The following is a 15,817-nucleotide window of genomic DNA, read 5'->3' as shown; positions in this document are numbered from 1 at the left end:
TAATCTAAGGGTTGGAAATCCTTTTGTAGGACAAAGTCTAGTCATCCAGCTTTACTAGCTAAATATCTAGGTCACCGTAGCACCCTGGGACATTAAAAAATCCTGAACACAGGCAAAACCTTTTCTCATTCTCATTTCTGAGATCACCGGAACTAAAATTAGCTCTCACGTGGAAATTAGCAATTTACTCCATCAAGTCTTTGCTGTTTAACACATCCAGCTTCACAAAATAGCCTATTGTCAACAGGCTCATGTCCAATTTCCCCAGAATGACTCCTGCTCTGCTACTGAAAAATACAGTATTACCATTATAGATAGAGTTTGGAAGGACACACTCTGTGACCCATGGTTAACAATCATTCTAACACTACAGAGACTGAACCTCATGTAACAACAATAAAGGCTAGAGCCTCCCAACCTAATTTTCCGGCACTGGTTTCTATTAATTAGATCTTCACTGAGGGGTTAAAAATGTACAGTCATAATGTATGAGAAAACCCTTCAAAGGGTGCCTGGGTGGCTCAGTCGGTTAAGCATCTGCCTTTGGCTCAGGTCATGATCCCAGGGTCCTGGGATCGAGCCCCGCATTGGACTCCCTGCTCCGCGGAAGCCTGCTTCTCCCTCTCCCACTCCCCCTGCTTGTGTTCCCTCTCTCGCTGTGTCTCTCTCTGTCAAATAAATAAATAAAATCTTTAAAAAAAAAAAACTTCAATGCTCAACTGACAGGGTTCAAGTAAATTGCAGGATTATCTCCATGGAGCTGGTTACCGTGAAAAAAGTATGAACTAAAATCTACTTACAATCGTCAGATATGATTACAACAAAGCAGTGATAGGTACAGGGAAGAAAAACAGAAAGGGACATCACACTAGCAATCTTAGTCACCTTATCAATTATACCAGGCATAACAACAGTAAGAGTACCTATCATTTGCTAAGTGTCTATAATGTCACTTTACCTGCATTATCACCAACCTTTACAACAAATATCCAAAGTATGTCCTTTTATCCCCCTTCTTTAGATGAGGAAATTTAGTCTCAGTAAAGTTAAGAAAATTATCTAAAGGGGCGCCTGGGTGGTTCAGTGGGTTAAGTGTCTGCTCACTCTCTCTCTCAAAAGAAAAAAAATGCATTACTGAAAAAAACTCATTACTGTCTGCCTCACCCCTAATGAACTGAAATGCTTCCCTATTCTACACTATAGCTTTTCACCATAGGGTGGTACCTTACTTGAAAGGATCTCAAGTAAGCACATAAACTGAAAATCCAATATGGTCAAAATTTTACACTGGAAAATCTCTTTAATCATTTATAGCACTGTATGATATTCACACGATGAGAAATACACAAGAGTCAAGACTGATTAAGAAAGGAAGAGTCACCCTGTTCACTTTGTACTCCTTCTGGGAGGTACGCTATTGAGTCAAGTGACAGGCAGGAATCATCCCACCACTTAATGTGCACATGCAACTGTTCTGCTATTTAGACTTAGATGTGTTTCAGAATGCCACTCTGATGGCCCATTCTTGCTCCAATACTGTACTAATGTTTTAATTACTCTAACTTAAATATCTGGATGTTAAATATCTTAACTTAAATATCCCGGTAGATATTTAAATATATTGTGAACTTAAAGTTCACACACTTACACCTTTCTACCACCCATTACTCTTTTATTGCTTTGAGCATCTTTTCTTTGAATTTTGGAAACATTATACCTATCTTGTCTCCCAAAAACAGGGATTTTGATTGGGGAAAGCAGCAACACTTTTATATATGTGTATATGTATATATATATATATATATATATATACAGTTATATATTTATATATGTGTGTATACATACACACACACAAAACACACACATATATATACACTTTTTTTTCCTAAGATTTTATTCATTTATTTATTTGAGAGAGCGTGAGCGCAAGCAGGGCTATGGGCAGAGGGAGAGGGAGAAGCAGACCCTCCTGCTGAGCAGGGAGCCCATCCCAGGACTTGATCCCAGAGTCATGACCCGAGCCAAAGGCAGACACTCAACTGAGGAGCCACCCAGGCGCCCCAGCTCAGTCATTTCTTATTGTTACAAGCCTGGGCAAGTCATTTTAAAAGAATGTACATTGATGGGGTGCCAGGCTGGCTCAGTCGGCAGAGCATGCAACTCTTGATCTTGGGGTCACGAGTTTGAGCCCCACATTGGGTAGAGATTACTTAAATAAATGAAACTTTAAAAAAAGTGGGGCACCTGAGTAGCTCAGTCAGTTAAGCATCCAACTCTTGACTTCAGCTTAGGTCATGACCTCAGGGTCCTAAGATCAAGCCCTGCACCCAGCTCCACACTCAGCAGGGAGTCTGCTTGAGATTCTGTACTTTACCCTCTCCCTCTACCCCTCCCCCTGCTTGCAAGCTGTCTCTCTCTAAAATTAATAATCTTAAAAAAAAGAGAGAATGTTCACATTTATACGTTAAACATTCAAAATACATCGTTGAATCAAATTTTTTTTAAAGATTTTATTTATTTTTTTGACAGAGAGAGACACAGCAAGAAAGGGAACACAAGCAGGGGGAGTGGGAGAGGGAGAAGCAGGCTTCCCACTGAGCAGGGAGCCCGATGCGGGGCTTGATCCCTGGACTCTGGGATCATGACCTGAGCCGAAGGCAGACACAACCAACTAAGCCACCCAGGCGCCCCAAAATTATTGCTTTTATTAATGTAAACTAGCCCTCTTTTTTCCAATTTGATGCTTTTTTGCCTTCTATTTTACTTTTTCTAATTTGGGGGAACTCTCATTTGCCTAGTATAGCCTATGTAAGTGATGAGTCACTAAATCCTATACCTGAAACTAATATTACAATGTATGTTAATTAGGTGGAACTTAAAAACTTGGAGGAAGAAATAAGTATGCCACTTGTAATTGGCACAGAGTTAGAGTTTACGGAGGAATTATTCTCGAGAGTTTAACAAATTTATTGAATGTCTATTACTTGCCAGACACCTTTAATCCATTCAAATACATTGTAATAACAGATCTGTTTGGTTTGCTCTGAGCGATATTTTAAAAAATATTAATCCTAAACCATCTTAAAAACCCTCCTCTGGTTCCTCCGGTGTCTGAGCAGTCAAGTGAACTTGCATGCTATAAAAGGCTCTTTGTGACCTGTTCTTTGTTTTCCTTTCAGTCTCGTTATTTCTCAACCCGATATCCTATATCCACTTCAACCCCACCTACACGCAGTTCTCCAAACTTAAACACACCTTTCACAAAAATCTGTTCTCTATACCCGAATTCTTTCCCTCTTCTATTCATTCATCAGGATTTAGCTCGAAGACCCATGGCCTTCCCTCCACATCACTGCTTTGTCCCTCTCTTCCAACTTTCAACTGCCAACACAATAACCCTACTTGAATATCCCACAGCCTTCTCAGATTCCATATGCCCCAAACTGAAACTCTCATCTCCCCACAAATGAGCTCGTTTTCCCTTGTTCCCTAACTCAGTAAACTAGGTACTACCACCCATCCTCTTGGTAAACTAAAATCACAAGCACCTGGGGCACCTGGGTGGCTCAGCTGTTAAGCATCTGCCTTCAGCTGAGGTTATGATCCCAGAGTCCTGGGATCGAGCCCCGCATCAGGCTCCCTGCTCCGCGGGAAGCCTCCTTCTCCCTCTCCCACTCCCCCTGCTTGTGTTCCCTCTCTTGCTGTGTCTCTGTCAAATAAATAAATAAAATCTTTAAAAAAAAAAATCACAAGCACTATATCTGGCTCAGACTCCTTAACTTCCACCATGTCCTGCTAATTCTCTTCATGAATTTCAGTCAAACTCATCAGTGATTTCTATCCCTCCTGCCTCTACCTAGTTTGGCCACCAATGTCTGTCTAATCCAGATTACTGAAACCATTTCCTACTCACTTCCCTATACCTCCAATCTTAATTTCCCCTGCAACCCATCCTCCCCAATGCTCCTAGAATACTTTTATCTAAACACAACTCTGAACATGTTATTCCTCTGCTTTTAAACTTTAGTGGATAAGGACAGGGATGGGTAACTCTGAAGATACAAGAACCCTCCACACCATGTCCTTAAAATAAATTCCAAACTCCTTAGGTCACCTAAGTGGCTCAGGTGGTTAAGCATCCAACTCTTAATTTCAGCTCAGGTCATGAGACTGAGCTCTGCTCCGCACTGGGTGTGGAGCTTACTTAACTCTCCCTCTCCCTCTGTCCCTCACTCCCATGTGGGATCACTCTCTCTCTTAAAAAGAACAAAGTTAGGGCACCTGGGTGGCTTCGTTGGTTAAGCATCTGCCTTCAGCTAAGGTCATGATCCCGTAGTTGCAGGATCAAGCCTACATAGGGCTCCCTGCTCTGGTTCTCCCTCTCCCTCTGCTCTTCCCACTCGTGCTCTCTCTTTTACTCTTTCTCTCAAATAAATAAAATCTAAAAAAATAAAAATAAAATCCAAACTCCTAAGTGGGCCTTATAAAGTACAAGCATAATCCTCCCCAGCCTTACCTCCTGTCATTTGTCCACAACATCTTAGACACACTCGGCTTTTCCAGTTCCTTTACTGCTCAGTGCTCTGCAGACTGCCCCCTCTGCCTGTAACACACTTCTATCTGGCTAACTCCTATTCATTCTTCACCACAACCAAGACCCACTTCTGTTTCAAATCATTCTCTAAATTGCAAAGTCACGGTCAGGTCTCCCTTCTATGTGATTCCACAGGTTCTGCCATACCAAAAGCTTGACCGCTTATTTATGTGTCCACTTCCCCCACTAATGTGTGAACTCCAAATGCAGTAGTCACTGTCTTTCTTGTTTATTATGGCTTTCCTAAAACTTAGCACAAAATGGTTAATCAATAGGTATTTAAGTACTTAAGTACAATGATAGGTATACAGAGAAAACAAAGAATAACAAAACTGTAGCTGTCCTAACACTATATGGACTAAATAAAACATTCACATACATAATTATGGAACAAAGATTTAAGAACAATGGTAGGGATGATCTAAACAAGAAGAAATACTAACTCAATCTCGCTAAGGTTAGAGTATGCAAAGGAAATATTAGAACTCTTATTTAAATGTTTAATTTTTAGTTTGAATTATGTTTTTTAATGTGCTTAATATTAACAGAGTCCCCTATACAAGCAGTGATATGGAACTATCCTCAACTTTGAACTGAGTAGACAAAAAAGCTTGGAAGCCATACTCTAGGGCATTTGATCTTAACCTCTGTGTATTGGGGGAGGAAGGGAGCCCAGATCTCTTTCAGTATCTGATGAAAACTAAGGATTATCTCCCAGAAAAATGAGTATAAATATACATGTATTTTAATGATTTTATTTATTTGACAGAGAGAGTGAGAGCCAGTGTGCGTGCAGAGGGAGAAGCAGGCTCCCCACTGAGCAGGGAGCCTGACGTGGGGCTCGATCCCAGGACTCTGGGATCATGACCTGAGCCGAAGGCAGACACTTAACCAAGTGAGCCACCCAGGCGTCCCTAAATACACATATTTTTCAGATTTTATGTGATTTCTAGGCTATCTTGCCCCTCAGGCTAAATCCTGCCCTAGGACCTCCATTTCTAAAGCCATAAGGAAACAGCTAGTAGGAAGAGGTCATCAAAATGCCTCAAGTCCTGTGATACTATTATTCCTTACCTTCCCTTTTCTCCACAACCCTGCTCCTCCTGTCCCTCACAGTTAAATCACTACATCTTTCCCCAGGAAGGCTTGGAATGTCCAGCCTATAATTCCTATAGAGTTTAGGAATGCAGTTAAAGATTACCTTCTCAAAGGTGTAATACACACATCAGTTATTCCCACACCATTATCATATTTGCCATTTCCCAAAGCACTCATTATTTTCTTAATTTTTTTAAAAAGATTTTATTTATTCATTTGACAGAGAGAGAGACACAGCGAGAGAGGGAACACAAGCAGGGGGAGTGGGAGAAGCAGGCTTCCCAAGGAGCAGAGAGCCCAATGCAGGGCTCGATCCCAGGACCCTGGGACCATGACCTCAGCCGAAGGCGGACGCTTAACGACTGAGCCACCCAGGCGCTCCTATTTTCTTAATTTTTAAAAGCAACTTTTGAACTAAATTTAACTTTTTTAAAAGGATTTTATTTATTTATTTGAAAGCGAGACAGAGAAAGAGAGTGTGAGCGGGGGGAGGAGCAGAGGGAGAGGGACAAGCTGGACCACACTGAGCACAGAGCCCAGTGCGGGGCTTGATCTCACATGACTTGAGCCGAAATCAACAGACACTGAACCAATGGAGCACCCAAGTGCCCCTTAACTAAACTTTAAATTTATCGACATCCCAGGACGCCTAGGTGGCTTAGTTGGTTAAGCAGCAGCCTTTGGCTCAGGTCATAATCCCAGAGTGCCGGGATCGAGCCCCACATCGGGCACCTTGCTCGGGGCGGGGGGGGGAGTCTGCTTTTCCCTCTGCCTCTGCTCATCCCCACACGCCCCCCCCGCCCCACTCGTGCTCTCATTCTCTCTCTCTCAAATTAAAAAAAAAAATTTTTTTTAATAAATTTATTGACATCCTAAGTAATAGTATCTATGAAATCAGTTTTGATGTCTGGTTATTATTTTCCTACCTACATCAAAGTAAAAACACACTTAAAACAAGGACTCTAATTTAAATAAAAAATAAATAAATAAAAATTAAAAATAAACAAAATAATCCTCACTAAAAATAAGCAAGTAAATAAAATAAGAACTCTAGGCCCTTATCAGCATGTTTTAGAGCACAATCCCAAGGTTTCTGCACTTACTCTGGGATCCCTATTGGGTAAGCAATAATTTGGACATCAAGTTTTCTTAAAGCCAGAAAGAAACTGAAAGTATTTGGTCCAATCCTCTCATTTTATAACTTGAAAAGATGAAACCCAGGAGTGCCTAGGTGGCTCAGTCAGTTAATTATCCGACTCTTCATTTCGGCTCAGGTCATGATCTCAGAGTTGTTAGATCAAGCCCGACGTAGGGCTTCTCACTGGGCGTGGAGACTACTTAAGATTCTCTCTCTCCCTCTCCCCGCACCAACATAGGGATGAAACCCAGACAGGTTAAGTGATTTGTCCAAGATCAGATGAGAAATTTCAGGAAATATCTAGCATTGCATTCAGGTGTACTATCAGTCCAGTATGCTTTCCACTACCCTGTGTCCATTCAGATTATACTAGAATAATAGAGTATTAAGAATTCTTCATGTTACCTACCTCACTCTTCCATTCAGATTTATCTGAACATGCTGCTTAAAATCTGGATATTTGGTTGCCAGATATGCAAAGTCAGGAGGTTTGTCCTTGTATCTATTTCTTGCATGCATTGATTTACTCAGAGCCATCTTTAAAAAGAAAAAAAGGAAAGCATATTTAGTCAAAAAATACATTAATGGGAAAAAGCTGTGGTTGCCAAGTCAACAGTTATAGCCAATATATTTTTGCCAATCAACTGAGAAAGTAGAAATTATATTTTTCAAATGTACACGACAAATAAGCACATTAAAATATGCTTAACATCATAATGAGTCATTAGGGAAATGCAAATCAAAACCACAGTATCACTTCATACCCAGTAGGATGGCTATTATTAAAAAAGAAAAAAAAAGTTAAGAGAAGTGTTGGTGAGGATGTTAGGAAATTGGATCATTGCAGGTGGGAACATATACAATGGCTGTGGAAACAGCTCAGCGGTTCTTAAAAAGTTAAACATAGAATTACCACCATATGATCCAGCAATTCCACTCCTAGGTATACACCCAAGAGAACTGAAGAAGGGATTCAAACAGCATTTGCACATCAATGTTCACAGCAGCATTATTCACAACAGCCAAAAAAGTAGAAACAACCCCAAGTGTCCATAAATGGATAAAGAAAATGTGGTACATACATATAATGCAATGTCCTTCAGCCAAAAAAAGGAATAAAATTCTGATACATCCTACAACATGGATGAACCTTAAAAACATTATGCTGGGACACTTGGGTGGCTCAGTCGGTTAAGCATCTGTCTTCAGCTCAGGTCATGATCCCAGGGTCCTTGGATCAGGTCCCATAATGGGTTCCCTGCTCAGCAGAGAGTCTGCTTCTCCCTCTCACTCTCCCTCTCTTTCTCAAATAAATAAATAAAATGTTAAAAAAAAAATTATGCTAAGGAAAAGAAGCCATATTCAAAAGGACAAATGCTGTATTATCCCACTCATAGTAAATACCAAGAATAGGCAAATTCATAAAGAGAGTAGAATAGAGGTTACCAGGGTTTGGGGAGGAGGTATGAATGTTGAGTTGTTATTTAATGGGTTTCTGTTTAGGATGATGAAAAACTTCTAGAAATGGACAGTGGTGATGGTTATACAACAGTGTGAATGTACTTAATGCGACTGAACAGTACACTTAAAAATGCTTAAAATGGTAAATTTTATGTTATGTATATTTTATCACAGCTTGAAATGCATACGCAACATATGGGTTTTTTTTTAAACCATGAAAACTGGAAACTATTCTTTTGAAAGCATCAAAGGGGCAGAAGGCAGTATAATCTATAGCCAAGAACTAATAGTCAGAGGTTAGTTTTTATAGGGGTCTTGTATGGACTGAATACTTGGTAGCACATCATAAAGTCACTAATGTTTCAAAATAATATCTTCTATTTTATAAATTTCAGTCTTGTCATTCCTAGGTAGCTAAAACCAAATGAAAACAATTTTGTCTCCTTCCAGATTACAAAAAAAAAAATTAACACATTTATAGCAAGATATAAAACTGAAGAAAAGCCATTGATTGTAGTTTTTTTTTTTTTTAAGATTTTATTTATCCATCTGAGAGAGCAAGAGAGAGTGAGCACGAGCAGGGTGAGGGGCAGAGGGAGAAGCAGGCTCCCTGCTGCGGGGCTCGATCCAGGGACTCCGGGATCACGACCTGAGCCAAAGGCAGACACCCAACTGACAGAACCACCCAGACGCCCTGATTGTAGTGGCTTAGTAAGTTATACAGTTGGTAATTTTAAAAATTATTTTAGTGCATATCTCTGGGTGGTAAGTGATTTGTATTTTCTTCGTTATATCCCATTCTGTATTTTCCACTTTTTTCTAAGGTGCACTCATCTAAACAGTGTTATGTAAGCCAGAATCGTAGGCATCACTGGATAGTTCTATACCCCTCATACCCCCAAGAAATCAACAGTCATGTGGATTTTACCTGCTAAATACCTCTCAAATCCATCTGTTTTTCCCTATCTCCACCCATATCAGCCCAGTACAAGTCACCTGAATTTATGACAGCCTCTTACTTGGTCACATTGACTCCACTCTTACTCTCTCACATTTCCTTTTTCCACCTTGCAGAGATCATCTCCTAAACACAAATCTCACTATGTCTTCCTTCTCCTATGCCCACTTGCTCAAAATTTTACTTAGGATTAAAAACAAAAATCATTACTTCAGCATACATATAAGGGCCAGCATGGTGTGGCCTTAACTATTTTTTCACCATCAGGTTAAGCCATAACTCCCATTGCTCTTCTTTCTGTCCCTCCACTCTGGTAATTGGGTCTTTACAGTTTATTCCCTTTGTAATGTTTTTTCCTCCTCCTTCTCACCTGATGAATTCCTACTCATCCTTACTCAATTCAAGCATCTCTTCTTCAGGTAAGTTTTTCCTTCCCTAATGCCCCTGGTTAAGTCATATCCCCTATTATAAAGTTTCCTAGCAACAAGCACCCTTCCTTTGTAGGTTTTATTAGAGATATAACTTTACATAGTAATAGATTCGCTAACACTCTATTTCAGAAGGATTTTTTGACAGCTTTCTACACTGAAAAAATTTTTTAATTTTTTAATTCAAGTATAACTAACAGTGTTATATTAGTTTCAGTATACGATATAATGGTTCAACAATTCTATATATTCTTCAGTGCTCATCAAGATAAGTGTACTCTTAATCCCCTTTATTTCATCCATCCCCCCCATCCACCTCCCCTCTGGCAACCACCAGCTTGTTCTCTGCATTTAAGAGTCTGTTTTCTGGGGGCGCCTGGGTGGCTCAGTCATTAAGCATCTGCCTTCGGCTCAGGTCATGATCCCAGCGTCCTGGGATCGAGCCCCACATCGGGCTCCCTACTCTGCGGGAGGCCTGCTTCTCCCTCTCCCACTCCCCCTGCTTGTGTTCCTGCTCTCGCTATCTCTCTCTGTCAAATAAATGAGTAAAATCTTAAAAAAAAAAAAAAAAGTGTTTTTTTGCTGGTCTCCCTTTTTTGTGTTTTTTTAAATTCCACGAGTGAAATCATATGGTATTTGTCTTTCTTTGACTTATTTCACTTAGCATTATACCCTCTAGGTCCATCCATGTTGTTGCAAATGGCAAGACTGCATTCTTTTTGATGGCTGAGTAATATTCCATTGTGTATATACATACCTTTTTTTTTCCAGTTTAGTTAACATATAGTGTACTATTAGTTTCACGGGTAGAATTTAGTGACTCATCAGTTATACATTAACATCTCATTATATCCAGTGCCCTCCTTAATACCCATCACCCAATTACCCCATCCTCCCACGCACTCACCACCAGCAACTCTGTTTATTCCCTATAGTTAAGAGTCTCTTATGGTTTGCCTCCCTCTCTGTTTTTATCTTATTTTTCCTTCCCTTCCCCTATGTTCATCTGTTTTGTTTCTCAAATTCCACATGAGTGAAATCATATGGTATGTGTCTTTTTCTATACCTTTTTCATCCATTCATCTACTGATAGACATTTGGGTTGCTTCCTTATCTTTGCTCTTGTATACAATGCTGCCATAAATATAGGGGTGCATGTATCATTTTGAATTAGTGTTTTTATTTCCTTTAGGTAAATACCCAGTGGCAGAATTACTGGATTAGATGGTAATTCTTTTTTCATTTTTGGGCTTGAACTCAGAACCCTGAGATCAAGACGTGAGTTGAGTTGGACACTTAACCAACTAAGCCACCCAGGTACCCCAAATGGTAATTCTATTTTTTTTTTAATTTTATTTCTTTATTTGAGAGAGAGAGTGAGAGAGAGCATGAGAAGGGGGAGGGTCAGAGGGAGAAGCTGAGCAGGGAGCTGGATGCAGGATTCGATCCTGAGACTCCGGGATCATGACCTGAGCTGAAGGCAGTCGCTTAACCAACTGAGCCACCCAGGTGCCTGGTAATTCTATTTTTAATTTTTTGAGGAACCTCTGTACTGTTTTCCACAGTGGCTGCACCAATTTGCATTCCAACCAATAGTGCAGGAACGTTTCTTTTTCTCCACATCCCTGCCAACACTTGTTATTTCCTGTGTTTTTGATTTTAGCCATCCTGACAGGCATGAGGTGATATCTCATTATGGCTTTGATTTTAATTTCTCTGATGATCAGTGATGTTAAGCATCTTTTCACATGTCTGTTGGCCATCCATATGTCTTCTTTGGAAAAATGTCTATTCGGGTCCTCTGCCCATTTTCTTTTTTTTTTTTAAAGATTTTATTTATTTATTTGACAGAGACAGCGAGAGAGAGAACACAAGCAGGGGGAGTGGGAGAGGGAGAAACAGGCTTCCTGCCGAGCAGGGAGCCCGATGCGGACCCTGGGATCATGACCTGAGCTGAAGGCAGACGCTTAACGACTGAGCCACCCAGGTGCCCCTGCCCATTTTCTAATTGGATTATTTGGGCTTTTTGGTGTTGAGTTGTATAAGTTTTTTATGTATTTTGGATACTGACCTCTTACTGGATATGTCATTTGCAAATATCAACCTCTACACTGAAAATTTAACAACCATTTTCAAAAAAGAGCTGTCTTCATCGTGGACCTTTCCAAATCATATATCCAACTGCCTACCCGACTTGTCACTTGAATGGCTCAGAAGTACTTCATGTACAATGTCCAAAATTAAGTCATTTCTACCCACCTCAAACTGGTCCTTTTCTAATCATCCCTTTTTTGCCAAATAACACCACTACCTTTCTTGTGGTGCTCAGGCCAGAAATCTTTAGCATCTTCTCCACCCCATCTCCCCCATTCCAAACACACCATGTCCTGAATATTCTCTACCTTCTAATTATTTCTTGACCCTACCCATTTCTGTCACAACTCCACAACTCTACCCCCAGATCATTATCATCTCCCTTGGGTTACTATAATAGCCTCTAACTGATCTCTCTATAATCACTCTTGCCTTTGCCATCCACTTTTCACCTGACAGACAGGTCTTCCCTCCCTCCCTCCATGCAAATCTGGAGTCCTTGCTAAATCCCTTCAGTGGCTTCCTAAAGCTATTAGGCTTATAAAGTCCAAAATCATTAACAAGGCATACATAATCTAGACTTGCCTATCCCTCCAACCTCATTTGTTGCCACTATGCTCCAGACACACTTGTCTTTTCATTTTCTCTGCTGTATAATGATCTGTCCCACCATCTGTTATTCTTACTGCCTAAGAGGTTCTCTTCACTCTCCTACCATCCATTCTCCTTGTGAAGGCCCACTAGTCCTTCAAATCACACCCTAAGCATCATTTTCTCAGGTAGACTTTCTCTGACACCACACATCCAATCAGATGCCCACTCTATATACTTTCAAAGCATTCTATGCTTTCCCTCAAAGCTCTTAAGTTTACAATGTCTGTCCTGTCCTCCACCCCACCTTCCAGGCTGCAACCATGTCCATCTTATTCTTCACTGTATCCTCCAGCAACTGGCATACAATAAATACTCGAGTGAATAATTCAGAATTTAGAGGAATTAATAGTCACCTGGAAGTTTTTCAGCATACTAAGCTACCACCTTTTGCCCCTAACATTATCACAGAAACTCACTATATACAAGTTGCAATTTCCTAACATTAACATACCCTTTACAGACTATCAAAAAAGAGGGGAGCATTGGGCGCCTGGGTGGCTCAGTTGGTTAAGCGACTGCCTTCGGCTCAGGTCATGATCCCGGAGTCCCGGGATCGAGTCTCACATCGGGCTCCCTGCTCAGCAGGGAGTCTGCTTCTGCCTCTGACCCTCTTCCCTCTCGTGCTCTCTATCTCTCATTCTCTCTCTCAAATAAATAAAATCTTAAAAAAAAAAAGAGGGGAGCATAGAATTAGGATAAGAACCAGTTCCCATGAAAAAGTTGAAAAGGGGTGCCTGGCTGGCTCAGTCAGTGGAGCATGCAACTCTTGATCTCAGGGTTGTAAGTTCAAGCCCCACATTGGCTGCAGAGATTACTTTAAAAAATCTTAAAAAAAAAGAAAAAGTTTAAAAGGAAAATGTTTTCCTTTCTTGTGGTTCTGGCAAGCAACAACAAAAAAAAGTACTCTAACAGTAATTTCAAAAGACACTGGTATGTTAGAGCTCTGCAACACATTAAGATTCTAAAGACTGCACAGATGACATCAGTGTACACACATGACACTTTGAACATATGTGGAACAAATTAAATTACAGATACGGCAGGTTCAATTTATATCCTACATTAATCAAACTTTCTGGTCAGAACAGATAAGAGTCAATAAAGCCACTTTTTTGCTAACCAACCTCCTAAAGGCAAAGGAATCTTAGCTAAATCTATCCGATTTCTCAGAATTTAACCCAGTGTTAACTCTTACCTGGCATTAACACTGTCACTCCCCCTTCTCTCTAGCCTATTTTTCTCTTCCTGGCTCATTCTTATCTAGCCACATTAGTCTCCTTGGTTTTGGGGGTGTTTTTTGTTTGTTTTTAACCAAGTGTGGCACACTCCTGCATCAGGGATTTTGTACTTGGTCGGTATGGACTGCTCTTCCCCCAGAAATACATACGTACAAGGTACTCTCGCCTTGTTCAGGCCTTTGATAAAATCTCACCTTCTCACTGCCTCTCCCCCCCCCACCTCTTTTTAAAGTAAGCTCTATGCTCAACTTGGGGCTTGAACTCACTACCCAAGATCAAGGGCAGCATACTCTATGGACTGAGCCAGCCAGGCACCCCTGATGCCTTTTCTTAGTGCAATGAGTGAACACTTACATGTGCAGTGAGTGAACACACTCCTCTCCCTTAACACTTTCAAAGTCTTCAACACAGAACTTACCCATCTGACATTCCATATACAGCACTTACTTACTTTTTAAAATCTGCCCTGCCAGTTAAGTTTCATGAGGGAAAATATTTTGTCTATCTTGTTCACTGCAATATCCCACTGCCTAAATTAGGGACTGGGAGAGTTACCACTCATAAGTTGTTTACTGAAAACATGATGGAACTCTTTTCACTGTCCCAAGCCACTGAAACACAGCACTCTCGTTTTTTGTAAACAGTCCTCATCGTGACACTCAAAAAGGATCAGCCCTACTTAGGGCTGGAGCTTTTTCTTCTGGGTTATCCAAATCAGTCCTGAAAGCCAAAGCAGTACACCCTTGAAGCTGACGCTTCGACTTTCTTTGCATGGTCTACTGTTTCCTTGGTTTCTCCTGACCCTTAATAATACTCTTCAACTACCGTTTATCTTAACATTCAAAAGACTCTAAATTCCGCTTCGAATTCTAATTTCCGCTTCTAACTTTGAATTCCTTCTGCACAGATCTCTCCCAGTTCAACCCCAAACGCCGTTTTCTCTCGTCGCCTTCCTTCATAAATCCGACTTTTTCCTCTAGTTCCGCCAGTGCCATTTCTCCATCTCCTCCCACACGCTCATCTTATCCACTCAGTCTTCCCGCATCAGTTTCGCATCTCTCTAAACCTCCTCAGCCCCTGGGGTCTTTCGTACTTCAATCCTAGTCTCCATTCTAGGCGCCAACTCCTCCCATCTATCCCACCACCATTATCCTCCTCCACGTGCGCGCGCGCACGCAACATACCCACCCATCCAGCCCATTCACTCACCCATGTGGTCTGTCTCCCTAGACCGCAAGCCAGCACCTCACCAGTACAGAACCCGCGCGCGCAACACGCACGCAACATACACAGACACAAAGCCACCCACCCATCACGTCTGTCTCCCTAGGCCCCAAGTCAGCCACTCACCAGCCCAGAACCCAAGAATAAGGAACTTGGGCCATACATAGGTTAAATGACCTCTCGACCCGCCCGACAGTTGATAAACGACTCACATCTGAAGTCAAAGTTTCTTCCAGATGACCGGTTTGGATTAGGCCTCTATAACTCCAGAGTCGTAAGCCACCCGCAGAGCGAAGCGCCTAGAAACGCAGATGTTACGCTCCTAGCGCGCCGCCATGTTGGGCAAGCATCCAGCCTCGTGATTGGACGAAGCACTCTCGCGCGACCCGTAACAGAGTGTGAAGAAAGAAAATCCCTCGCGAGACCTGGAGTTTGCCGCTCCTGACCCAAGGAAGGGGCGTGGTAGCAAGCGGAGTCTTTTGCGTGAGGACACCTGCGTTAGAATTTGTTTGGGACCTTGTTTGTTTTGTAATGTAGGTTTTAAAAAATGAAGATGTAGCTTTCTGGGTCTCACGTCAGACTTACTGAATCACACTCTGTGGGGTTAGGCGGGAATATGAGGATGGCGGAGGCGGGGAGCTTTAGGATTTGATGGCGGACAGTTAGCGTTTTTTCTGCAACAGGTCTCTTGCTTCATGTGTTGTCTCATTTAATCATCACAGATAAACCTGTGATATGAGAAGGAGTAATCTCATTTACAGAGGAAAAACTGGGGATCAGAAATATTAAGTAATTTGTTCAAGATCTTACACCCAGATGACATCAAATCCATGTTCTTTTTGTTTCCTCGCCTGCCTCTCGAGCTGGAAGCTCTATTAAATGCTTTTCGTTTTTCTTTTCAACTCGGTTATACTAATTTTTACTCTCTGG

The 15,817-nt window shown here is 41.3% G+C and overlaps 1 protein-coding gene across 2 annotated transcripts in view; it reads right to left on the bottom strand.

Annotated features, from left to right (window-relative positions):
• Positions 1-15,246, bottom strand: part of METTL16 (methyltransferase like 16) — a 73,685-nt gene extending 58,439 nt beyond the window's left edge. Inside the window, exons 1-2 of one of the 2 annotated variants that reach the window (XM_027625846.1) lie at positions 15,100-15,246; positions 7,240-7,367 (exon numbers count right to left, since the gene is read on the bottom strand). In XM_027625846.1, coding sequence (XP_027481647.1) covers positions 7,240-7,367 — 128 coding nt within the window. In that variant the 5' untranslated portion in view covers positions 15,100-15,246. Of the gene's footprint in view, positions 1-7,239; positions 7,368-14,342; positions 14,362-15,099 lie in introns of those variants that run through there. The other variant, XM_027625847.1, reaches the window with a different exon arrangement.
• Positions 15,247-15,817: the final 571 nt, after the last annotated feature.

The sequence above is a fragment of the Zalophus californianus genome, chromosome 16 (assembly GCF_009762305.2).
Source record: "Zalophus californianus isolate mZalCal1 chromosome 16, mZalCal1.pri.v2, whole genome shotgun sequence".
NCBI lineage: Eukaryota > Metazoa > Chordata > Mammalia > Carnivora > Otariidae > Zalophus > Zalophus californianus.
This window is presented reverse-complemented; position numbering and strand designations above follow the sequence as displayed.